Source organism: Anomaloglossus baeobatrachus, chromosome 4, assembly GCF_048569485.1.
Source record: "Anomaloglossus baeobatrachus isolate aAnoBae1 chromosome 4, aAnoBae1.hap1, whole genome shotgun sequence".
Classification (NCBI taxonomy): Eukaryota; Metazoa; Chordata; class Amphibia; order Anura; family Aromobatidae; genus Anomaloglossus; species Anomaloglossus baeobatrachus.
This window is the reverse complement of record NC_134356.1, coordinates 683,699,181-683,725,634: the sequence shown is the minus strand read 5'-3', so window position 1 is coordinate 683,725,634 and position 26,454 is coordinate 683,699,181. Positions and strand designations below refer to the sequence as shown.

Genomic DNA, 26,454 nt, shown 5'->3' with positions numbered 1-26,454 from the left:
CGACATGCAAAAACAAAACCCAAAAAATGAGTGCCCAATATAGCCCCCTTTCTTTCTGATGACCCTCAGCAGCCGACCATCCATAGATTCTGTCATTGCTTGATCTGTTTACGCTCCACATTGCGTGCAGCAGCCACCACAGCCTCCAGACACTGCTCCCAGAGGTGGACTGTTTTCCCTCCCTGTAGATCTCACATTTTATGAGGGACTACAGGTTCTCTATGGGGTCAGATCAGGTGAACAAGGGGGCCATGTCATTATTATTTTCATCTTTTAGACCTTTACTGGCCAGCCACGCTGTGGAGTAGTTGGATGCATGTGATGGAGCATTGTCCTGCATGAAAATCACGTTTTTTCCCCTCACCCATGACAGCACCACGTGAGAGAGGGATCCGCCCAGCGAGGACAGGAAACCATTCTGAAATAAAAGGTAAAAGGTGGTACCTCTCCCCTTCGTCAGTTGGTTTCCTGTCCTTGATGGGAGACCTTGTTCTGGAATACGGCGGTTGAAGTAAGAAGAACAGAAGCTGTATTTACCCAGCCCCGTCTGGTGTCCGGAAAAGCAGGGTGGGTCCTGCGGCGCCGTTCTTCGGGGCTGGAAGCGCCGTCCACCAGCCCTTAGGGAACCTGGTGTCCGTGCGGGGGTGTGCGGCCTGGCCCATCAGGGGTTCCGGACCGCCGCTCCGTCCCCCCCCCCCCCTTGCGCTCCCCTGCTGCCTCGGACTTCCGAATGTGGCGCACTCTGGGACGCGTGCAAGACATGCAGGGTACAGAAGGCGTGCTTGCGTGACTTCTCCTGAAGAAGATGGCGGCGCCCATGCAACAGCAGCAGCGGCGGTGTTTCAGGGCAGACGCCCACCGTCTGGACACCGCTGGGCGCATTGAAACGGGGGGGGGCACCTTATGGGACCGGAAGGTGGAGGAGCAGTACGGGTGCTCGTGCCTACATCCCAGGATGGCTTCAGAAAGGCAGCAGCACACTCTGGAGCGCCGGCAGCATAGCCGTATGAACAGTCACCGTTCTAAGTGACACAGACCTGCCCGGCCTCAATAGCCAGAAGGGCAAATCCTCTTGTGGCTCCACGACTTCTGCGGGACCTGTGGGTGTTCCGACGAAGCCTCCAGGACCGGTACCCTTGATCTCCTGTGGTGGGTGAGTGATCTTCTTGAATGTTATCTGCATCATTAGGTGGCTCCTAAAATCCATAAGGAGTGTCCCCTGTGCAGAGAGCCGATATGGCCTGCGGGCCGAGTGTCGGAGACCCCTTGTGTGGGGCATAGATGGCAATGTCTCTGCTTCGATCTATGGATTAGAAGGTTGAACTAGATGGACCTAGGTCTTTTTTCAACCTAAGTAACTATGATTGCTGCATGCGAGTTACAAATTTGTATACGTTGTGAGGTAGCGACCACCAATATGGTAAATGGTTGCTATATGTCGCAGTGGAGAAGGTCGCTGTGATATTAAACTGAAGAGGTTGCTATGGGACTTGTAGTTCCACAAAGGCTTGTTTCTGCATATAAGGGTCAGGTTCCCTTTTAATAATGCCTGTGTGCTGTGCAGGTCTGCAGAATCACAGACCTCCACCTGTGGGTGTGTGCAGTCTGATTTAGGAGACTCAGTGTGTGTTCTGCAGAGTGGGAGAGCAGAGCAGGGAGCTCTGGGTGTATCAGCCTGTGTGGAGGCTGAACACGGGGCTATGGAATTCAGTCTGGGTTTAGACTGGCAGTGTGTGTTCTGGAGAGTGGGAGAGCAGAGCAGGGAGCTCTGGATGGATCAGCCTTTTGGAGGCTGAACACAGGGTTCTGGAATTCAGTCTGGGTTTAGACTGGAAGTAGTGTGCCAGCCAGGCTGGTTAGTGCGGTGGCTACTGGACCAAAGCTCTCCTTGAGTGGAGAGACAGACAGGAGTCTGCAGAGTGTCTCTGGGTTCTTGGAAGGAGCTGCAGCAAGTGTTGTTCGCTGGTAGGAGCCAGTGTGTACAGGCGCCACACTATCAATAGAGACCGTCTTGGACTGGAAGCCCACAGTATGAGGTTGTGCTATGTTTTTGCCTTAAGCCAGGAGAGGCCTGTTATGTTTAATGTTTGCCATTTATGACAAGTTTTTCATAAACGGCTTATGAAGATACTGTGTCGTCCTGTGACCTTGCCCAGGCCTACCTGAGCTAATCCTCACAATGTATTGCTCTATGGTTGGTAGCAGCCCCTTCCTTTGTGACAATTCAGTAGCGGCAGCCTCCACGGTTGGCAACAACACCCCTATGACATACAGCATAAGTTGGGGGTCAATGCCTACAGAATGACATGTACACAGTGACAGCTCTGTCTTCACAGCTGTCACTAACAGTGGGGGCTTGTTACTGTCAGTTACGGCACTCACTCTCCAGGTCCCGTATGCACACTCCTGTATGCACGCACTTGTGGGAAACATCAGCAGGAATTCTGAAGCCGGCTATTGCCAAATCCCTGCACGGCCCGTGATTTTCAGGATCTGGCTACAAACTATTGTAGATCAGCTGGGGGATAAAACTCCTCGAGAGTATATCTTTTTCTAAACTTACCACTGCTGCAGGGAGCAGCGGCATTCTTGCAGAGTCGTCAGCCGATGCTATCAGGCTGGGAGCCCGTTGTGCAGGATTGTCTAATCTGGCCGGAATGGCATTATGGTTGAAGGACTGTCCCATATGCCTGCAAACAAAGCATGAATTATGTTCAGGGCCGTATGTCGATCTGCTCCTTTTGGTAAACAGCTGGAAGATGCGTTGGAGAACGTATCCGACGCCAAGCGGCCCTTCCAAAGGTTATCCCTTTTGTTCCAGCAGAGTAGATACTCAAAGTGTCGGAATAGGCCCTGGGGGCACTCTGCCATGCCATCATGTCTCTGAGACACGCTATATCCATGCGGGGTGTCACAAACCACCGGGGGGGTCACTCAGAAATCCCCCGCGCTGGCTACCAGTACGTCACAATCGGGGGGTAACAAGTGGGGGTCACCCCTCCTTTATACCTCCCGACCGACAGACAGAGCACGTGACGCGCTCTCTAGCGCCCCTCTTATAGTCAGGCCAATTATGGAATTGCCCGACCATAAGCAAGGAGGCCGCTATACTACTTATGCCGATTATTGAAGGGTCCCCGGTGAGAGTAAGGTATATATTCCCCCGACCTCCGCGGGCGGAATATATAAAATCTCCCCGAATCTCACTGGCCTCCCCACAATAATCCTTGGCACAATTCGCTGCCACCAACCGATTTACGGTAACTATTAGCCGAACACACAGACGTGGGATTCAAGCTCGAGATAACAGAACAGCCCAAGATTAATTATATAATTTAATCAGCCTAAAGCACACTAGAACTACAATATATACAATAGGGAATCTACAGAATATACAGTTATGTCAGAGTACAGTTACAATCAAAGCATGGGTTACAAACAGGCATACACAGTTCCAGCAGTTACCTTGTTGCGTCTGGCCACAGGGGGGCGCTGTAGACCAGGTTTCCAGGAACTCCCTCACAGGTCTTTCCCAACCAGGCCCCCGAGCAGAAGAACACTGGAAAATGGCCGAAGTAGGGTTATCAACCTGGGCAAATCCAGGTCTCCTCCTACCTTCGTGACCTCACAGGCAGCACTGCTCCACCCCTGGCTTGAGTTATGGACAATATCCCAACATGGAATATGGGCCATAACTTTGCCTGGGAGCGTCGTAGGCGGACGCCAATGCTCTCATTGTGACAGCTATGAATTTAGCCACAGAACGAGGGGACTCATGACCTGTCTGCCAGTTCCCCATTGGCTGATATCACGCCTGGGGCATTTCCCCATGTCCTGCTCCCATAAAAAGGGTGTGCCGGCATCGTCCGCATGCAGAGACACCATTTTTATGGTTGCCATATTTATCGGAAATATGGCTTGCGAGATATGAACCATTTTTTACTGGAGTCGTTCTGTCTGGCTATTTCCATAGCCTTGCTAATGAGATACAACTCTTGTTACAGGGTGACGGCAGGGAGTCATCCTGTGTCCATTGTTCCCACACCACCTCATTTCCATATCACAGGACATGGCCATGGGATTTGTTGCTAAACCAGTTGTGTGAAGGAAAGGGGGGTTGACACCAGGAGAGGGCTTCCTGACATACTTGAATATCATGATTTATCGTCATCTCTCCGGATTTACCTCACACCTCCCCCCTTTTGAGGGCGCTAGGGGGCAGCACACTCCGGTGTTCCCCCGTGCGCCCGTCCGCGACCTCTCCTTGTCGGGACAGCCCGTCTGCGTTACCGTGGTCACGGCCCCTTTTGTGGCGAATGGTGAAGTTGTATTGCTGGAGCGCAAGGCTCCATCGCAACAATCGCCCATTCGTCCCAGAGACGGTGTGCAACCAGCTGAGGGGATTGTGGTCCGTCTCCACGATGAAGTGGCGCCCGTATAGATAGGGTTGCAGACGCTGCAGGGCCCACACTATGGCCAGGCACTCCTTCTCCATCGTGGAATAGGCAACTTCCCTTGGTAACAGCTTCCTGCTCAGGTACAAGACTGGGTGCTCTTGGCTCGCAGAGTCCACCTGGCTGAGCACCGCACCGAGGCCGAAGTCACTGGCGTCGGTCTGTACTACAAACGGCCGCGTGAAGTCGGCTGCCTGTAGCACGGGCGGGCTGGACAGGGCGTCCTTTAGGGCCCGGAAGGCTGTCTCGCAGTCCATTGTCCAATCGACTGCAGAGGGCAGCTTCTTCTTGGTGAGGTCCGTCAGGGGCTTTGCCAGGCTACTATAGCATGGAACAAACCTCCTATAGTACCCAGCGGTCCCCAAGAAGGACATCACCTGCTTCTTGGTCCTGGGGGTGGGCCAGGATGCGATGGCCTCCACTTTCTCAGGCTCGGGCTTCAGTGTTCCCCCGCCTACCCGGTGACCGAGGTACTGGACCTCGCTCATGGCCAGCTGACACTTTCCCGGCTTGATGGTCAAACCTGCCCGGTGGATCCGCCTGAGCACCTGTGCTAGATGCTCTAGGTGGTCCTCCCAGGTGGGACTGAAGACGGCAATGTCATCCAGGTACGCGGCCGCGTACCCTTCAAGTCCCTTGAGCAGGGTGTTGACCATCCGCTGGAAAGTGGCAGGGGCATTCCTCATCCCGAATGGCATCACCGTGGACTCGTACAGTCCAAATGGGGTAATAAAGGCAGAGCGTTCCCTGGCCTTGCGAGTCAGGGGGATCTGCCAATATCCCCGGCTCAGATCCATGATGGTCAGGTACTGAGCCCCGGCCAACTGATCGAGCAGGTCATCGATGCGTGGCATTGGGTACGCATCGGCGACCGTGACCGCATTGAGCCCCCTGTAGTCCACGCAGAACCGAGTGGTTCGGTCCTTCTTAGGGACGAGGACTACAGGCGAGGCCCAAGCGCTGTTGGATGCCTGGATCACCCCCAGCTTCAGCATCTCGTCAATCTCCTGGCGCATGTGTTGCTGCACCTCCAGGGAGACCCGATATGCTGAACGCCGGATCGGGGGATGATCCCCAGTGTCCACGTGATGGACAGCCAAGTCAGTCCTTCCGGGCTGGTTGGTAAACAACCCCCGGAAGGGGTGTAGGGTGGCCCACAGCTGGGACCGTTGGTCCTCCAAGAGCTGGTGGCCAACCTCCACATCCTCAATGGATCCGCCTGCCCTAACCTGGGCTAGCATATCCAAGAGGGTTTCCGCTTCTCCCTCCTCGGGCAGGTTGCACACGGGGAGCGCACATGCCTCCCGCTCATGATGTGCCTTCATCATGTTCACATGGAAGGGCTTCCGCCTTCCACGGGCAGGGTCCAGGGTGACCAGGTACGTCACAGGGTTGAGCTGCTGGTACACGAGGTATGGGCCTTCCCAGGCTGCCTGAAGCTTGTCCTGTGGTACGGGGACCAGTACCCACACCTTTTGACCCACTTGGTAGGTCCTCTCACAAGCGTTCTGGTCGTACCAACGCTTCTGATCGGCCTGGGCTTGAGCCATATTGTCGTGTACCAGTTGCGTCAAGGCCTGCATTTTGTCCCGGAAGCGCATGACATACTCGATAACCGACACTCCAGGGGTGGCCAAATCCCCTTCCCAAGCCTCTTTCACCAGAGCCAGGGGGCCCCGCACACGTCGCCCGTACAGGAGCTCAAACGGTGAGAATCCTGTTGAGGCCTGTGGAACCTCCCGGTAAGCAAATAACAGGTGTGGGAGATACCGCTCCCAGTCACGCCCATGGGAGTCGACCAACATCTTAAGCATCTGCTTTAAGGTGCCATTGAACCGCTCGCACAGGCCATTAGTCTGTGGATGGTACGGGCTGGCCACCAGATGTCGCACCTGGACTTGCTTACAGAGGGCCTCCATCAGCTGGGACATGAATTGGGTCCCCCGGTCAGTGAGCATTTCCTGGGGAAAACCCACTCGGGAGAAAATCTCCAGCAATGCGGTGGCCACCTTGTCAGCCCGAATGGACGACAAGGCCACTGCTTCTGGGTACCGGGTGGCATAGTCCACTACCGTCAGTATGAAGCGTTTCCCGGAGCTGCTGGGGATGGCCAGCGGGCCGACCAGATCCACAGCCACCCTCCTGAAAGGCTCATCGATGATTGGCAGAGATACTAGTGGGGCTTTGGGGTGTGGCCCCGCCTTCCCCACTCTCTGACAGGTTTCACACGAACGGCAGTAGGCAGCCACATCGGCCCCCATTTTTGGCCAGTAGAAATGCTGGTTTAACCTGGCCTTGGTCTTAGCGATCCCTAGGTGTCCGGCCATCGGAATCTCATGTGCGATCTGCAACAACTCCGTCCGGAACGGATAGGGTACCACCAACTGTCGGTCCCTGGGCCACGCCTCCGGTGAACCCTGCTGGACCGTGGCCCGGTACAGCCGTCCTTGGTCCCAGACCACTCGTTCCGGGTCCGAGTCCGAGGGAGGCTGTGCCGCCTGCTCCTTAAGAGCTTTCAGGCTGTCGTCAGCTTCTAACGCTGCCTGAAACCCCTGACTAGATGTGGCCAGAATCGACGAGACTGTCACATCTTCAGTCAGTACCCCCGGGACCTGTGTCCTGGCCTCCACCTGACTCGGCTGCCACTTGGTCAGAAGGGGAAGAGCTATCGGACCTCCGGGAGGCCCCTTGGCTCCCAGCACTCCCACTGCGGGTGACAGCGGCCACAGCCGCTGCGACCGTGGGTCGTGCCTGCTCCTCCTCCGTTCCTGACCAAGTCGCCGGTTCAGGCAGACCTACCTGGCTTCCTGACACCCCGGTTGTGGGGGAACCATGCACCGAGATCTTACCTGGGAGCACTTCCGCTCCTGGACCGGCCCCAATCTCACCTGCCTGTTCCCCTCCTGCAGCAACAGAACCCCGCTGTGAAATCTCTGGGGACCCCACATTTGCTGTGGTAGCCCCCACCCCACACACTGGTCCTCCCCCTGCAGCACCCTGCTCTCTGCTTATCCCTGCAGAGGGCAACAGATCCCAGCTCACAGGCTGGTTACTTGTAGAGGCATTGTCACACCTTTCTCTGACCCCCTCCCCTGTCACAGCTGCAGCTGAGTGTGTGTCTATGGTGTCTATGCAAGCAGAAATATCAGAGTTCACTCCCTCCTCCCTTACATCATTCATAGATAACACATTAACATTGTTAGAAGTCATGTCAGTACGGGCTGAAGGTTCAGCCCTTGGTTGGGGCCCAAACTGGGAGGTTATCTGCCCCAAATCTGTCCCAAGTAGCACGTTTGCAGGGATCCGATCAGTTACCCCCACCTCCCTCACCCCTCGCCCTGCGCCCCAGTCCACATAAATGTCAGCAACAGGCAGCGCCGGGTCAGTGCCTCCAATCCCGGAGACAGCGAGGGTTTTTCCAGGGATCAAGTCTTGGGGGGACACCATCTCAGGCCGCACCAGAGTCACCTCCGAGGCGCTGTCTCGCAGTCCTATGGTCACAGACCGGCCGACGGTGACAGGTTGGAAGCTGTCCAGGGACCTACCACCACCCCCACCCACACAATACACCTTGGGCGGCCCTTGGGACGGGGACGGAGCCGGGGCCTTGGGACGCTGAGGGCACATGGCCTTGAAGTGTCCAGGTAGGTTGCACTGGTGGCACCGTCTTGGTTCTGCCACGGGCCTGGAGAGGGGAGTTGAGGGGGACACCCCCTGCAGTCTAGGGGCAGGTGGGGCAGTCGCAGAATTCATCTTACCCCCTCTCCAGGTGCTGCTGGTGGCCGCTCTCCTGGCCTCAGGGGCCCGGTTGTTGGTGTAGTCATCGGCAAGGGCAGCTGTAGCCGTGGACCCCTTTGGCTTCTGGTCTCGGATGAACTGGCGGAGATCCTCAGGGCAGTTCCACAAGAGTTGCTCCGTGATGAACAAGTCCAGGATCTCCGGTCCGGTGGAAAGCTGCAGGCCTTGGGTCCAGTGGTCGGCAGCTCGGGCAAGTGCCCGCCGGTGGTCAGCCCAGGAGTCCTTTGGTCCCTTTTGCAGGCTCCGGAACTTCTTGCGGTAGGACTCCGGGGTGAGGTTGTACTGTTGGATCAGGGCCCGCTTGATGGTGTCGTAGCCCTGATCTGCCTCAGCAGGCAAGTCACCAAGGATATCCAGGGCCTTACCCCTTAAACGGGGGGTCAGGTATTTGGCCCACTGGTCCTTGTTCAGATGGTGCTGCAAGCAAGTCCGTTCAAAAGCAGTCAAGAAAGAGTCCAAGTCTCCATCCTTCTCCAGCACTGGGAAGTCCTCAACACGGACCTTTGGAAGTTTGGTGTCTCGAAGGTCACATGTGGCTGATGAGGGCCGGAGCTGAGCTAGCTGCAGCTGGTAGTCACGGTCTGCCTGTCGCTCTCGCTCTTCACGCGCTGCCTGCCGCTCTCGCTCCGCAGCCTCACGCTCTGCGTGCCGCTCTGCCCTGCGCTCTGCCAGGAGTTCCTTGTAGCCCTCCTGGTCTCCAGCCTGGAGAAGGGCCATAGCCATTTGAAGAAGGCTATCCGAGCCTCCCAGGCTCGGTGGAATGGCACGTGGTGATCTGCGGCACGCTGCAGAGCTAGGCGATTCACTGTCCCTTTCAGAGCGGAGGGCTGGCATCTGGCTCGTTGAGGAACCTTGGGTGAGCTCCTCCTCATCTTGTCCAGCAGTGCCAGGTTGCGCAATGTCCTCGGCAGAACGGTTTTCTGGCGTCGAGCTCCTGGAGGACTCGTGGGCAACCTCCTCATTGCTGTCCACAGCACCGTCCTCCCTCTCTTCGGCTCCTGCCTTAGCATTGGCCAGTTGCATAGCTCTGCTCCTGGTGCCATCAGCCATTCTTGCAGACTTTTGGTCACTGACACAGAACTGACACCTGATGCCTCCACACACCTTACAGTATCTGCACTCTGACACTCTAGTGTTGAGCTAGTCTGAAGACCCCAGCAGCCACAGCTGCTGCAGGCAGTCTTTAGTGTCTGGGAGTATGGGTCTCACACTCACACACACTATTATCTCGATCCCACCGCTATGCCACCAATATGTCACAAACCACCGGGGGGGTCACTCAGAAATCCCCCGCGCTGGCTACCAGTACGTCACAATCGGGGGGTAACAAGTGGGGGTCACCCCTCCTTTATACCTCCCGACCGACAGACAGAGCACGTGACGCGCTCTCTAGCGCCCCTCTTATAGTCAGGCCAATTATGGAATTGCCCGACCATAAGCAAGGAGGCCGCTATACTACTTATGCCGATTATTGAAGGGTCCCCGGTGAGAGTAAGGTATATATTCCCCCGACCTCCGCGGGCGGAATATATAAAATCTCCCCGAATCTCACTGGCCTCCCCACAATAATCCTTGGCACAATTCGCTGCCACCAACCGATTTACGGTAACTATTAGCCGAACACACAGACGTGGGATTCAAGATCGAGATAACAGAACAGCCCAAGATTAATTATATAATTTAATCAGCCTAAAGCACACTAGAACTACAATATATACAATAGGGAATCTACAGAATATACAGTTATGTCAGAGTACAGTTACAATCAAAGCATGGGTTACAAACAGGCATACACAGTTCCAGCAGTTACCTTGTTGCGTCTGGCCACAGGGGGGCGCTGTAGACCAGGTTTCCAGGAACTCCCTCACAGGTCTTTCCCAACCAGGCCCCCGAGCAGAAGAACACTGGAAAATGGCCGAAGTAGGGTTATCAACCTGGGCAAATCCAGGTCTCCTCCTACCTTCGTGACCTCACAGGGAGCACTGCTCCACCCCTGGCTTGAGTTATGGACAATATCCCAACATGGAATATGGGCCATAACTTTGCCTGGGAGCGTCGTAGGCGGACGCCAATGCTCTCATTGTGACAGCTATGAATTTAGCCACAGAACGAGGGGACTCATGACCTGTCTGCCAGTTCCCCATTGGCTGATATCACGCCTGGGGCATTTCCCCATGTCCTGCTCCCATAAAAAGGGTGTGCCGGCATCGTCCGCATGCAGAGACACCATTTTTATGGTTGCCATATTTATCGGAAATATGGCTTGCGAGATATGAACCATTTTTTACTGGAGTCGTTCTGTCTGGCTATTTCCATAGCCTTGCTAATGAGATACAACTCTTGTTACAGGGTGACGGCAGGGAGTCATCCTGTGTCCATTGTTCCCACACCACCTCATTTCCATATCACAGGACATGGCCATGGGATTTGTTGCTAAACCAGTTGTGTGAAGGAAAGGGGGGTTGACACCAGGAGAGGGCTTCCTGACATACTTGAATATCATGATTTATCGTCATCTCTCCGGATTTACCTCACACGGGGCACTATGATATTGTGCTTACCGGCGGCTCCATGGGGCCTGTTCCACTCCAGGGCTCTCCTATAGCAAATCCTGTCTGCCAAACAAAAAAAGAAAACAGAAAAGGAAAACCCTTAGGAAGATATTTCGAAGGGGACGTCATTCTCTCCTTGACAGTCAAGACTTCCCTGCTTTTGGTGGACATCCATAGGCAACCTGTCTGTGGGGTTCCTGGCTACCTTGGCATCTGAAAGTGGTCACTGCTGCTGCCAGCCGGTACGGCTGGGGATGCTCGCCTCCAGGTGCAGATATCCCTGGGCTGGTGGTCAGCGCAGGAAGCAGCACAGCCCTCACGCCTCCTGACGCTAGGGTCTGAAGAACGAGCACTAAATTCCCTTTGCCCCCCCTCCAGGGTCAGCACGTTCGGTTGCTGTCGGTCACTCAGTCTACCGTCTCCTTCCTGACACCCTGGGGGGCATGATCCCCATCCCTCATTCTGGCATCTTACGGTCTTTACTGGGTGGGACAGAATCCCCCTCGGCTCTACACTTCACCGGATTCTAAATGCCAATGTTCGTTCCGTGGTCTCGTGGTAAGGTTGTGGCCTTGGATGTGTAAGCTTGTGGGCAAGGGGAATGATCCCTGAATCCGCGGTTCTTTTCAATGGTAGTGGCTCTGTGGAGAATACCACGGAGGGACCGGTTTCCTCCAGGCTAAACTTGCATATAGACCTCTTCTTCCATGATCCCAGCAGTCCAGCCCTTGCGGTTAATGCACTTCCATTCCATGGACCTTCGGAATGGCCTCTGCCCTCCCCCCTGTTGTCATGCTCTCGATGGTTCTGCAAGAGCTCGGGGAAGCTCGGGTGAGGGTCCTTCCCCTCGCCCCCTTCTGGCCCAAGGGGCAATGGCTCTCTCTCCTGAGGACATTGTCTGTCCCGGATCCTGGGGTTCTGCCGGGGATTCCGTACCTGTTAGTGCAGTAACCTGTGTTCCTCGTGCAGGAAAAGGGTTTTTTTCATTTCACAGCTTAGAACTTGAGAGGTTGTTGCTGATGCGCAAGGGTTCTCCTCTGACCCGGTCTCTTCCTTGCTGAAGAGCCATAAACCGGTTCCCACTACACTCTATGGGAGAGGGTGGCAAAAGTTCCCCTTCTTTGCAAATGGTCCCTTGGGTATGAGTTCCTATTCCATGCAAATTGGCATTCTTGCAGACGGGGTTGCTCTAGGATTCTCAGTGTACACTCTAGGGGTTCCTGTTCTGCCCTAGGAACCTTATACATTGGAAAACTGGCAGCAAACCGGTGGGTTCAAGGTTCTTGGGTTTGTGAGTTCATGCCTAACAGTTCCACCGGGGGATCAAATTGGGGTTGGACGCCCTCACGAGTCCTCCCTTTGAACCTATTGCCAAAAAAAAAAAAAAAAAAATTTCTCCCTGACGTTGCTGACATTGGAAACAATTTTGCCCGGGCCTTGACGTTCGCTCGCAGAATTAGTGCTTACACGCCTTATCGGTAGTACAGCCCTACGCTCAGTTGTTCAACAATAGGCCGGGTCAGGTGTTAATAGGACCTTTTCTCCCAATGCTCGCCTCTCGATTCCATAGCACGCAGGGGATAATCCTCCCTCCTTTTGCGGCCATCCTACAAATACAGGGGTAAAACAGATTCATTCGTTGGAGGTTCATAGGGCCCTGCTTCTGTACATCTCAGTGACACATAGTGGGGGGGAAAACAGTCCTTTTTCACAGCCCTCTCGGTAGTAGGAAAGGTCTGTGGGTGTAAAACTGCACTATCTCTAGGTGGATTAGGGAGGCCATTGCTTAGCCTACACATCTAGTGGGGCTGCCTTCCCTGAGGGCATAAGGACCCATTCCACCGCTGCGGTGTCGCCCTCCGGGGCTGAGAAGACGCAGGTATCTATTGACCGGATTTGTGGGACCTCTACCTGGTCTTCACATTCTCCTTTTCTTCCGTCACTATCGGTTGGATCTATCCTCCTCGGCTGATATCTCGTTTTGTAGAAGGGTGAGACGTTGGTCCCTCCCTAATACATTATTCTCTGGAAATCTCTCACGTGGTGCTGTCATGGGTGAGGTGAAAACACCTAGGTTACTTACCGGTAGCCGGTTTTTCCAGAACCCGTGACAGCACTCATATAATCCCTCCCTTTTCACCCTTAGTGTGCACTATTCTGGGTGTGCATGTGTGTGTTATAGTTGGTGATAGAGTTAAGTTCTAACGATTGTTGGAGGTCCTCTCAATTCTCGGTAATCAACTGACGAAGGGGAGAGGTACCGCCCTTTTATTTCAAAATGGTTTCCTGTCCTCGCTGGGCGGATCCCTCTCTCACATGGTGCTGTCATGGGTTCTGGAAAAACCGGCTACCGGTAAGTAACCTAGGTGTTTCCTGAACGATACCGACTTATTCCTGTACCACTGCTTGAAGAAGTTGTCTTCCAGAAACTGGCAGTAGGTCTGGGAATTGAGCTTCACTCCATCCTCAACCCGAAAAGGTCCCACAAGTTGATCTTTGATGATACCAGCCCATACCAGAACCCCACCTCCACCTTGCTGGCGTCTGAGTCGGAGTGGAGCTCTCTGCCCTTTACTGATCCAGCCTCTGGCCCATCAAGAGTCACTCTCATTTCATCAGTCCATAAAACCTGTGAAAAATCAGTCTTCAGATATTTCTTGGCCCAGTCTTGAGGTTTTATCTTATGTTTCTTATTCAGAGGTGGTGGTTTTTCAGCCTTCCTTACCTTGGCCATGTCCCTGAGTATGGCACACCTTGTGCTTTTTATGGGCACTCCAGTCCTTTAACTGGGTGCATTTGACTGCTGTGACCAGCATTGATGGGGTTAATCCTGTCCCATCCTAGCTCTCCTCCCCCTTGCTTAATGTTGTCCAGTAAGATTCTTTCCCCACTTTTTCCTCCTCCTTATATCCCCAGTGTCCAGCTTGTCCGGTCTCTCCTTGCTGTTGCAAGACCCAGAGGCAGCAGCTCCAGTAATGTTGCAGCTCTGAAATATGGCCAAACTGGTGGCAAATGGCATCTTGGCAGCTTCACGCTTGATTTTCCTCAATTCATGGGCAGTTATTTTGCGCCTTTTTTGCCCAACACGCTTCTTGCGACCCTGTTGGCTATTTGCCATGAAACGCTTGATTGTTCGGTGATCACGCTTCAAAAGTTTGCCAATTTCAAGACTGCTGCAGCCCTCTACAAGACATCTCACAATATGGACTTTTCAGAGCCTGTCACATCTCTCTTCTGACCCATTTTGCCAAATGAAAGGAAGTTGCCTAATAATTGCGCACACCTTATATAGGGTGTTGATGTCATTACACCGCACCCCTCCTCATTACAGAGATGCACATCACCTGATTTACTTAATTGGTAGTTGGCTCTCAGCCTATACAGTGTGGAGTAGGACGACATGTATAAAAAGTATCATGTGCTCAAAATACTCATTTGCCTAATAATTCTGCACACAGTGTAATGTATATTCGTGACATCAGCTTTTCAGATGGTTCTTTATTTTAACCTAGGACATTTTTCATTACAGGAGGAACCAACGAACACTTTGTGGACAGACGCAGGAAAGAGCTCATTGACGACATCTCTTCGGTAGTAGAAGTTTTAGATGATCTCAAGCAGCATAAACTAATAAGTAATCACGCCTATGACGATATCCTCAGCAGAAGCAGCCCCCGGGATCAGATGAGGGAGATCTACAGATACGTGGGATCCTGGGACACTGACGACAAGGACTTCTTCTATCAGGCTCTGGAGAAACACAATCCCTCCACCATTAAGAAGCTAAAAAGAATGTAGACACTTGTAGGGCACGACGGGGGCTCTGTTACGGGGGCTCTGTTACGGGGGCTCTGTTACGGGGGCTCTGTTACGGGGGCTCTGTTACGGGGGCTCTGTTACGGGGGCTCTGTTACGGGGGCTCTGTTACGGGGGCTCCTGGATGGATGGATTTCTCAGGGAATCCTAGTAATACAGGGAAAGGATAGTTAGAAGTCCTCCATTGCTGAATGATATCTTATTATTGTAGGTGACTTTATAAATCCTGGTGGGATGTAGGAACACGTATATGGAGATGATTGTATGATTTTTGGAAGCATTACATGAAGGATTTGTGCATTTCCAGAACTACTGTGTGTTTGATTCTGATTATAAACAGTGGATGTATAAAGTTTACACGCCCCTGTTGAAATGTCAGGATTTTCTTATGTAAAATATACCCCACATCATTTTGAGAACTTTTTGTACACATTATGGGCAACATTAAAAGTGGAAAATGATTGAGAAACAAATTTCGAGTGGGTAAATAAACATAAAACTAAAATATTGTTGTTGCATAAGTGTTAACACCCTCCTATAATTGGGCATGTTTCACTCATGTTACATCGTAGTCAGCACATGGCTGCCATCAGTTACAGGGATTCTGATTAACCCCACATAAAGTTTTTGCAATGCTCGAAGGGCGAGCAAGGGAAAAGTGGATCCCCTGGACCAAAGGCATCGATCGCTGGCCTGGAGGAACAAGCCTGAACACCTACCGAGTCTCGCTAAAGCCACTGGAGGTAGAAATAGGCTAAAACACTGGTAGGTAGCAGACAAGGGCAGCGCCAGGGGATCACTGTGCCCCGGCAGCTGTCACCACAGGTATATACACCAGTAGTCTCTGAGAGTTAGAGCAGCAGCCGGTATCGTAGGTTCAACCGAAACAGGTAGTTGCAGCAGCGTCCAAAATGGGTAGTTGCAGCAGCGTCCGAAATGGGTAGTTGCAGCAGCAGCGTCCGAAATGGGTAGTTGCAGCAGCAGCGTCCGAAATGGGTAGTTGCAGCAGCAGCGTCCGAAATGGGTAGTTGCAGCAGCAGCGTCCGAAATGGGTAGTTGCAGCAGCAGCGTCCGGAATGGGTAGTTGCAGCAGCAGCAGCGTCCGGAATGGGTAGTTGCTGCAGCAGCAGCAGCGTCCGGAATGGGTAGTTGCTGCAGCAGCAGCAGCGTCCGGAATGGGTAGTTGCTGCAGCAGCAGCGTCCGGAATGGGTAGTTGCTGCAGCAGCAGCGTCCGGAATGGGTAGTTGCTGCAGCAGCAGCGTCCGGAATGGGTAGTTGCTGCAGCAGCAGCAGCGTCCGGAATGGGTAGTTGCTGCAGCAGCAGCAGCGTCCGGAATGGGTAGTTGCTGCAGCAGCAGCAGCGTCCGGAATGGGTAGTTGCTGCAGCAGCAGCAGCGTCCGGAATGGGTAGTTGCTGCAGCAGCAGCAGCGTCCGGAATGGGTAGTTGCTGCTGCAGCAGCAGCAGCGTCCGGAATGGGTAGTTGCTGCTGCAGCAGCAGCAGCGTCCGGAATGGGTAGTTGCTGCTGCAGCAGCAGCAGCGTCCGGAATGGGTAGTTGCTGCTGCAGCAGCAGCAGCGTCCGGAATGGGTAGTTGCTGCTGCAGCAGCGGCGTCCGGAATGGGTAGTTGCTGCAGCAGCGGCGTCCGGAATGGGTAGTTGCTGCAGCAGCGGCGTCCGGAATGGGTAGTTGCTGCAGCAGCGGCGTCCGGAATGGGTAGTTGCTGCAGCAGCGGCGTCCGGAATGGGTAGTTGCTGCAGCAGTGGTGGCTGGTAATGTAGGAATGGCCGGTGTGGACAATTGCAGCAGCAGTAGTAGTAGGTATGGATAGTTGCAGCAGCAGTGGAGTTGTCATGCACTGGAGCACAGAAGAGCATCAGTAGTACAGCATAGAGAGCAACAACAGCATTGGCAGTACAAAGGAACCTGAGAAGTAGTAATGTTAATAACACATTGCCCAGGCACCTCCCTTAAGCGGAAGGTGCCCAAAATATTTGATGCCTCTTGGCTATAGGCCAACAGGTACTACTGGTTTAGGGCGTATTGGCCCCTTTAAAAAAGGGAGCGTGTCTGTGCGTGCACTAAGTATACTCCCAAGAGACCTGTGCAGCATGCACAGTCCCTGGGAGTCGGTGGCTGGAGCTAGGGACGGGGCAGTCACCTCTGAGTGGCTGGGAAGATGAGTACCAGCGTACCCCCCAGGAAAGAGGGGAAGGACAGCGCAGAGACGCTGGTATGGGTGTTATAGTTTACCTGTTCTAGAAGGACTTTCCTGACATTCTCTTAGTTGCATTTTACAGAAAAAGCCATGGTCCATAAACGGCTTACAACACCGCAAAGGGATCTCATTGTTGACAGTTATCAGTCAGGAGAAGGGTACAAAAAAAATTTGAAGCCATTAGATATCACTGTGAAGACATTATCAAGGAGTGGCTTTAATTTGGTACAACAATGACATTACCTAGTTCTGGAAGTCCCTCACAATTTGATGAAAAGACCAGAAGAAAACTGGTTAAGGAGGCTGCCAAGAGGCCTCCAGCAACATTAAAGGAGCTGCAGCAATTACTTGCAAGTACTGGTTGTGTGCTGCATGTGACAACAATCTCTTGTATTCTTCATATGTGTAGACAAAGTGGCAAGATGGAAACCTTTACTTACAAAGAAAAACATCTAGGTATGACTTTGTTTTGCCAAAATCTAAAAGTCTGCTAAAAGCATGTTGGAAAATATGTTGGTATTAGTGATGAGGGAGCGTGCTCGTTACTCGATCAAGCAATGAGCATTATAGTTTAACCCCTTGACGACCGGCAGACTTTTCGCTTTTTTTTTTTTTTTCGCCATTCTTCTTCCAAGAGACTTAACTTTTTTTTATTTTTCAGTCAATATGGTCATGTGAGGGCTCATTTTTTGCGGAACGAGCTGTACTTTTAAATGAAACCATAAGTTCTACCATATAGTGTCCTGGAAAGCGGCAAAAAAAAAATTCCAAATGTGGAAATTTGCAAAAAGAAAGTGCGATAGCACTATTTGATATTTTATTCACTGTGTTCAGTATATGGTAAATTCGACGTGTTGGTATGATGCCTCAGGTCAGTGCGAGTTCGTAGCCACCAAACATGTATAGGTTTACTTTTATATAAGGGGTTAAATAAAAATCGTAAATTTGTCCAAAAAAAAGTGGCGCACGTTTTACACCATATTCCGTGACCCGTAGCGTTCTCATTTTTCGGGATTTATGGCTCAGTGATGGCTTATTTTTTGCTTCTCGAGCTGACGTTTTTAGCATCTGCGCAAAAATGATATGTTTTGATCACCTGTTTGTTGCATTTTGCGTAAAATTTGTGGCGACCAAAAAACGTAATTTTGGCATTTGGAATTTTTTTTTTTTTTGCCGCTACGCCGTTTACTGAAAAGATTAATTGATGTTATATTTTGATCGGGCGTTTCTGAACGCGGCGATACCAAATGTGTATTTTTTTTTAACCCTTTAATTTTCAATGGGGCGAATGGGGGGTGATTTGAACTTTTAGGTTTATTTTGTTTTGTTTTTTAATTTTTTAAAACTTTTTTTTTTTCCTATTTTTTTTATTTTTTTTATTTTACTAGTCCCCCTAGGGGGCTATATGGATCAACAATCCGATTGCTCAGCCATATCTGCTGATCACAGCTATACAGCTGTAAACAGCAGATATGATCATTTTCTGCCTCACACTGCTCCGGGTCGAGTGAAACCGAAAGTAATTCATGTGAGCTACAGGAGTCATCACGTGACTTCCAGTATCGGGCGGTAAGTAAATGTTTACCGCTGATGCTATTATAATGGGGCTGTCACATATTGACAGCACCATTTAAGGGGTTAATGACAACTATTCTGCTCGTGCCTAGCAGGCATACATCTTAGCTATGAAAATCAGCCGAGATGTGCACCGATCGTGGCATGCTGCCGGCAGTAGACCGCGGGCAGTAACACTGACCGCTAGGACGTAATATTACTGCCCGCGGTCGTTAAGGGGTTAAAAATGCTTGCGTTTCCTATTGACTTTCATTATACTCGTTACTCGCGGTGTGCCCGTGCACTCCGATGCTCGATCGAGTAATGAGCAGTGGCGAGCACGCTCTCTTATCACTAGTTAGGAGCTGATTAGACCAAGGTGGAACATTTTGGCCATAATTCCAAATGGTATGTTTGGTTCAAAGTCAACACTGCGCATCACCGAAAGTACACCATACCCACAATGAAGCATGCTGGAGGCAGCATTATTCTTTGGGGCTGATTTTTGGTAGCTGTAACTGGGGCTTTAGTTGAAGTGGAAGGATTTATAAACAATTTCAAAAATCAGTTGATTTTGTAACAAAACCTTCAGGCCTCTACCAAAAAGCTGAAAATGGAGATTAATTTCACCTTTTAGCATCATAATGACTCTAAACAACCCCCATATCAACAGAAGAATGACTTGATCATAAGAAAATTAAAGTTTAGCAAGCACTCAGACTTTAACCCATTAGAAAATATGTGGGTGATCTGCAGAGGGCACTATACGCAAGAGATGCCCCCAAAATCTGACAGATGTGGAGCTACTGCAAGGAGGCGCAGGCAAATTCTAGATGTGATGTGTAGAGATGAGCGGACCCGTGAAATTTGGTTTGGTGGGTTCAGATGGGCTGTAGATAAAGTTTGGTTTGGGACCCAAACTTGACCTGAACACCAATGGAAGTCACTAATTGGGCAGTTCGGGTCTCCGTCTACATACAGCCATAAACAAAGCACTTCCAGGGGAGGGTGGGAAGAGTTTTACCATTTTTTTTTGTTTTGTTTGGTGTACACTACATCCTATCACGCTGTTATTATCCTCAGTGTGAGCTGTTCACACACTGTAAGCGGCTAGCACTGAGACGAGCACCGAGTGTATTATACCCATCAGTGATCACCAGTCCTTACATGTCCTCCAGGATACTGGCCACTAGGGGGCAGCATATAGACCCATCAGTGATCTCCACCAGTCCTTACATGTCCTCCAGGATACCGGCCACTAGGGGGCAGCATATAGACCCATCAGTGCTCTCCACCAGTCCTTACATGTCCTCCAGGATACTGGCCACTAGGGGGCAGCATATAGACCCATCAGTGATCTCCACCAGTCCTTACATGTCCTCCAGGATACCGGCCACTAGAGGGCAGCATATAGACCCATCAGTGATCTCCACCAGTCCTTACATGTCCTCCAGGATACTGGCCACTAGGGGGCAGCATATAGATCCATCAGTGATCTCCACCAGTCCTTACATGTCCTCCAGGATACCGGCCACTAGGGGGCAGCATATAGATCAATCAGTGCTCTCCACCAGTCCTTACATGTCCTCCAGGATACCGGCCACTAGGGGGCAGCATATAGACCCATCAGTGCTCTCCACCAGTCCTTACATGTCCTCCAGGATACTGGCCACTAGGGGGCAGCATATAGACCCATCAGTGATCTCCACCAGTCCTTACATGTCCTCCAGGATACCGGCCACTAGGGGGCAGCATATAGATCAATCAGTGCTCTCCACCAGTCCTTACATGTCCTCCAGGATACCGGCCACTAGGGGGCAGCATATAGACCCATCAGTGCTCTCCACCAGTCCTTACATGTCCTCCAGGATACCGGCCACTAGGGGGCAGCATATAGATCAATCAGTGCTCTCCACCAGTCCTTACATGTCCTCCAGGATACCGGCCACTAGGGGGCAGCATATAGACCCATCAGTGCTCTCCACCAGTCCTTACATGTCCTCCAGGATACCGGCCACTAGGGGGCAGCATATAGACCCATCAGTGATCTCCACCAGTCCTTACATGTCCTCCAGGATACCGACCACTAGGGGGCAACATATAGACCCATCAGTTATCTCCACCAGTCCTTACATATGCTCCAGGATACCGGCCACTAGGGGGCAGCATATAGACCCATCAGTGATCTCCACCAGTCCTTACATGTGCTCCAGGATACCGGCCACTAGGGGGCAGCATATAGACCCATCAGTGATCTCCACCAGTCCTTACATGTCCTCCAGGATACTGGCCACTAGGGGGCAGCATATAGACCCATCAGTGATCTCCACCAATCCTTACATGTCCTACAGGATACCGGCCACTAGGGGGCAGCATATAGACTCCATCCGTGATCTCCACCAGTCCTTACATGTCCTCCAAGATACCGGCCACTAGGGGACAGCATATAGACCCATCAGTGATCACCACGAGTCCTTAATAGGGCATATAGATACAAATTATACATCTAAAAAAACCCATAAACAAATATAAAGAGGCAAAAAATGGTTATTTGTCAGAAATGATATCTGCAAAAATACAGTCTGACAAAAAGAACAGTGCACTTTTGACAACTAAATATTTTTGAAGGATGCAATAAAAGTAAAAAATCACAAGATGTCCTCAGAGAGCCATTGTGTGACAACCAGTCACAGAGAGACCGAAAGATGACCGAGAGAGGGGCGATATTAAACCGAGAGAAGGGCTAAATCAAGCACCGAGAGTTGACGGAGAGACATGTGTAGCACCCACAGGGCAAGGGGTTAATTGTTACTCATCGCCGGGTCGGTGATGTCATGGGTGGCCCTGCCCGGCTTCGTGGCCCCGAGGTGTACAATAAAAGGGGATGAATGGAGGATGGGATGATGGGGATAGTTTGTCTCGTGACACCACCTGTGGTACGCGACCAGGGATTAGCCGCCGCTGCGGGTGATGTCTTCCAGGGCTGATGGTTTCGCAGCAAAGATGGTTCTGCTCCCCACTGGTGGAGCGGGCCCCGGGGAGGATAATGAGGGTTGTAGTGATGGCTGGCGCCGAAGCACGGGGCGACGGCAATAAGCGGCTGAGTCAGCTGCTGCGGTTCCAGGTCTTTTTAATCACAGTTCCAATGCAGCCTCAGGGTACCAGTCTCTGCCGTGATGGGCCCCAGTCGATCCCAGATAATTTGAGATAGCCACCGGTATTTGGAAATGTCCTTTCCTAAGGGTTGCCCCTGTGGAAGTTAGGAACCCGGGCCGAGCTTCTCGCTCCAAGGCACAGGCCATGTGAAGAAGAAAGAAGGAAGATGGTGGTGTCGTGCTGCCAGAACTGTAGACCCGACTTGACTGAAGTCTGTGTAAGAGTTGCTCCTCTTCTACCCCAAGTGGTGCTCGCCCCCCAGGTGGTTGTCCTAGTGACCGGAAAAGTCCCGTACATCGGGATGGCTACCCCCTGTCTACCATAGTCCGATCCCCGGTAAGAAGGCACCTAAGCTGTATGTAAAGTGGAATTTGAAAACACCGGTGATTAACCCCCTCCTTACCCGAGATCAATACTGCACCTTAAGTGAGGTGCAGTACCCTGTGGCGACTGAAGCCGCAGGAGCGCCACACGTGCAACACCAAGCACTGAGAGAGAGGTAATTAAGAAAGGTGCTGAACTGAGCACTGGGAGAGAAATGACAAAAAAAAAAAAGATGGGCCACAGCAGGCACTCAGAGATGACTAAAGAGAGGGGTGATATCAAATACAAACAAAGGAATTACCTAAAGAGGTGCTAAACTGAGCAGTGAGAGAGAAGAGACTATGAGATGAGCTAAATCAAGCACTGAGAGATGACCAAGAGAAGGGTGATATCAAACACTGAGAGAAAAGAGATGGGCAAAACTGAGTCCCGAGAGGTGACTTAGAAGGTGGTGAAACTGAGCACTGAGAGAGAGAGGTGCTCAAGAGAAGGACTGAACTCAGCACTGAGAAAGTTGAACAAAAGAGAGGCTGAACTGAGCACCGAGAAAAAAGTGACCAAGAGTTGGTGGAGGAAGGTTGAACTAGATGGACCTACAGTAGGTCTTTTTTCAACCTATGTAACTATGTATGTAACTATGTATATAAAAGGGACACCAAATCAAGAATGAGAGCATTGACAGGGAGGGGTTGAATTGAACACCAAGAGAGTGAGGTGGCCAAGAGAGGGGTTGACCAAGAAGTGAGAGGTGATTGAGAGAAGAGGCAGGGATACTGAGAACTCAGAAATAGTTGACAGAGAGGATGTAAACAGATCACTGAGAGAAAGGAGATTGAGAGAGGTGCTGATCTAACCATTGAGAGCGATAGGAGATCAAGAAAATAGGATGAAGAGAGGATCTGATGTAACCACTGAGAAGAGAGGTAACCGAGAGAGGGGCCCGAACAGACTACTGAGAGAAACATGACTCAGAACACGGCTGAACCAAGTACGGAGAGATAGTGGTGACTGAGAAAGGGTATGAAACACTGAGAGGGATGACCAGAAGAGGAACTCAACCACCACTGAGAGGGATGACCAAAAGACAGGCTGAACCAAGTAATTAAAGAAAAAAGGTAACCAGGAGAGAAGCTGAACTGACTACTGAGATAAAGAGATGACCAAGTGAGAGGCTGAACAGAACAGAAAGAAGTGTCCGAAAAAGTGAACCGAAATAGGGGCTCAACTGAACACCGAGAAAGAGGTGACCGAATGAAGGGCTGATCAAGTGTGAAGCCCCATTACCTTCAGGTTGCCTCAGGGACCTCACGTGCTGGGTTTCTTCTGACAACAGGCAGGTCAGGTTAACTTCAATGGGAATCGTGACGCCACTCTCGGTATTTGCGGTCAGTGGATGACCGCCACTGCAGTTTAGGGAGCGACTGGGGCTGATGGTAGATGCAGTCAGTTGTTGTGGCCTCCCGAGAGTGAGGCTGGCCCCAGGGCCCAGTGTAAGTGTGTAGTACCACAGGTCGCAGAAGAACTCACACACAGGCAGCAATGTCTTTCAAGGTTTTTACTCACTTTTTGCTGGCAGAGTGAGACAACTTGAGCGAAGCTATGATGAACCAGGTATCCCTCCAGCTGATATAGGGGTGACTGCTGACTCGCCTTCCTAGCCCTTCTTGTTTGGGGTGACTCGTGACTTGTAGTACTACGGGAATCACCCAGGGAAGTCGTAACAGCCGTTCTCCCCTTTCTGGCCCGTTTGCTGACATCGTGTACCAAGTAATGCTGGCTGCTTGCCTTCTTTTACTTATGGGCCCTCTCATTGCTGTTGATGCTGCGGACTCTGTGTGGTTCGGTGAGGTACATACAGCACCCTCACCAGCAGGTTTAGCAGGCCGAGTAGATGGGTTCCTGCTCTGGGGACCTGTTTCCCCGTGCGGGCCTGGTCTACCGGTAGTCTCCTTACTCAGCCACCTCTTCACTAGGTGGTTTTAAGGTAGCACCACTGAGTAGCCGCTCTCTCCCGCCAGCAGCCACTACAGGTGCAGGGTCTGACAGTGTCCTGCTCTACACCTCAGACGCGGCTGCTACACTCCTACTCTGACTGCCACTGCACAACTCCTCGTCTCCAGTCCCACTACCCACCCCTAGCTGGGATGCGAGGGCTGCGCCCCCTCCCTGGGTCTGCCCAGGGGTCCCCTCTAAGCTGTGTGTGTGTCCTGGTTACTAAGTGTATGTGTGTCCACACCCTAGTCAGCCTTTGGGATTACCTCTTTTGTACTCACTCAGCCTGAGTGCAGTACTCAGTGGTGCCTAAACAGGTCAGGGGTGCCACATTCCCCCTTAGTTATCAACAGCACGTCTGTTGTGAATGTTAGTTATGTTTTGGCTGCTGGGAGGCTCCCTCTGGTGGCCAGGAAGGGTTTGGACTTGGACCAGGCGTGTTGTGCAGTGGGTGTTTCCTTTGCTAATTCTCTGCTTATTTAAGTCCTGGTCTGATTGCAGGCTGTTGCCGGATGTCAGTTGTTCTTTGTATCTCCAGCCTGTTTAATCCTGCTCTACTCCTCCTCATCTACTCCAGATAAGTTCTTGCTCTTTATTTATTTTCTGGTTCTTTTGCTTATCTGGGTTTGTCATTTGTTGTGGTTGGTTTCAGTTTATTTCCTTCCAGGGATTTACCCCCTCAGTGAATTGTTGAGGAACTCCCTGCAGTTCTGTGTGGAGTATAGCTCCTTTGGGTCCATGTGTTTGTGGCTTGTTGAATTTGTTATAATTCTTGTTTTCTGTTCATTGGTATGACAAGTCCACCTGGTATAGGACGGAGTTCAGATCGAGCGATCTGAGGGCCTTTTTGTACTATCAGGAAGTTAGTATTTTGCAGGGTTTTTCTCTGGCCACCATCAGTCCCTTTCCTGTCCTTTCCTATTTTAGTCAGCGGGGGCCTCACCTTTTGCTAATCCTGTCATCTACCTGTGTATTGTGTTTTTCCTATATCACCGCAGTCTTTGAATGTGGGGGGCTTGCTATTCCTGTCTATTTTCTGAGGCAGAGAGTTATTCATCTTTCCTACCTTTAGGATAGTTAGTTCTCCGGCTGGGTTCGCGGTGCACAGGATGTTAGTTCACCCCTCGGCTACTTCTAGTTGTGTTGGTTAGTAAGGGGATGGCGGCCAGATTAGTTGCCAATGCTCTTGTCACCTTTTTGCCAATGATTTGTGGTGGTCTTCCATGGTTCCGGATCATAACAGTACATCCGGCCTACAAATTTTAAGGGTACTCTTAAGAAGGAAAAAGGAAAAAAAAAGGCTGCTGAGAAAACATTTTTTTTTATTTTTTTTTGGGTGTTTTTCCTCTTCTTCTTTGGGTTCTGTGGAAGATTCCTTTTGTCTAGCATGGATGAATTGGGTGAGCGTGTTGCTCATCTTGCTGCTAAGGTTCGTCATATAGAGTCTTATCTTGCACAGACTCCCCTTGCAGAGCCCAAGATTCCTGTTCCTGAATTTTTTTTGGCAGATAGGTCGAGATTTTTGAGCTTCAAAAATAATTGTTAATTATTTTTTGACCTGCGCCCTAAGTCCTCAGGGAATCCCGTACAGCAGGTTAAGATTGTCATCTCCTTGCTGCGTGGTGACCCTCAGGACTGGGCCTTCTCTTTAGCGTCTGATGATCCGATTCTCAGTGATGTGGACTCCTTTTTTCAGGCCTTGGGATTATTATATGACGAACCCAATATTGTGGACCAAGCAGAAAAGGTCTTGTTGTCCTTAACTCAGGGTTTGGATTCTGCAGAAACGTTTTGTCAGAAATTTCGAAAGTGGGCGGTCCTTACCAAATGGAATGATGATGCGCTTGCGGCTCTTTTTCGCAAGGGTATTGCGGATGCTGTCAAGGATGTAATGGTAGGATTTCCCGTCCCTTCTGGTCTTGATGCCTCTATGACCTTGGCCATTCAGATTGATAGGCGTTTACGTGAGCGTAGGAAGATACCTGCTGGTTTTGTGCCTGTGGAACAGCCTTTGGAGCCTATGGAGTGTGATAGGGTCCTTTCTAATGCTAGTCGGCAGGGGTTCAGACGGAAGAATAGACTGTGCTTCTATTGTGGAGACGCTTCTTATAATATCTCTGTCTGCCCTAAACGTGAAAGGAGATTGGCTACTTCTGTTACTGTGGGTTCTTTGCAACCAAAGTTTCTTTTGTCTGTCACATTGATTTGCTCATTGTCTTCCTTTTCTGCATTTGCCTTTGTGGACTCAGGGGCAGCGCTCAATTTGATGGATTTTGGGTTTGCTAGGGATTGTGGTTTTCCCATGGTTTCTTTGCAAACTCCTATTCCTTTAAGGGGCATTGATGCTACCCCTTTGGCAGAACATAAACCCCAATTTTGGACCCAGGTGCCTATGAGAGTTGCACCAGTGCATCAGGAAACTTGTACATTTTTAGTATTACATAATCTACAGGATACCTTGGTACTGGCATTTCCGTGGTTGAAGACCCATAATCCGGTTCTTGACTGGAGATCCTTGTCGGTAGCTAGTTGGGGTTGTCAAGGTTTGCATCAGGACCTTTCCGTGTCGTCCACGTCTGCTCAGGTAGT

The 26,454-nt window shown here is 51.2% G+C and overlaps 1 protein-coding gene across 1 annotated transcript in view; it reads left to right on the top strand.

The window, feature by feature from the left end:
- LOC142302826 (uncharacterized) overlaps window positions 1–14,602 on the top strand; it is a 93,303-nt gene extending 78,701 nt beyond the window's left edge. The window contains exon 14 of the mRNA XM_075343936.1: window positions 14,334–14,602. Coding sequence (XP_075200051.1) covers window positions 14,334–14,602 — 269 coding nt within the window. The remainder of the gene's footprint in view (window positions 1–14,333) is intronic.
- Window positions 14,603–26,454: the final 11,852 nt, after the last annotated feature.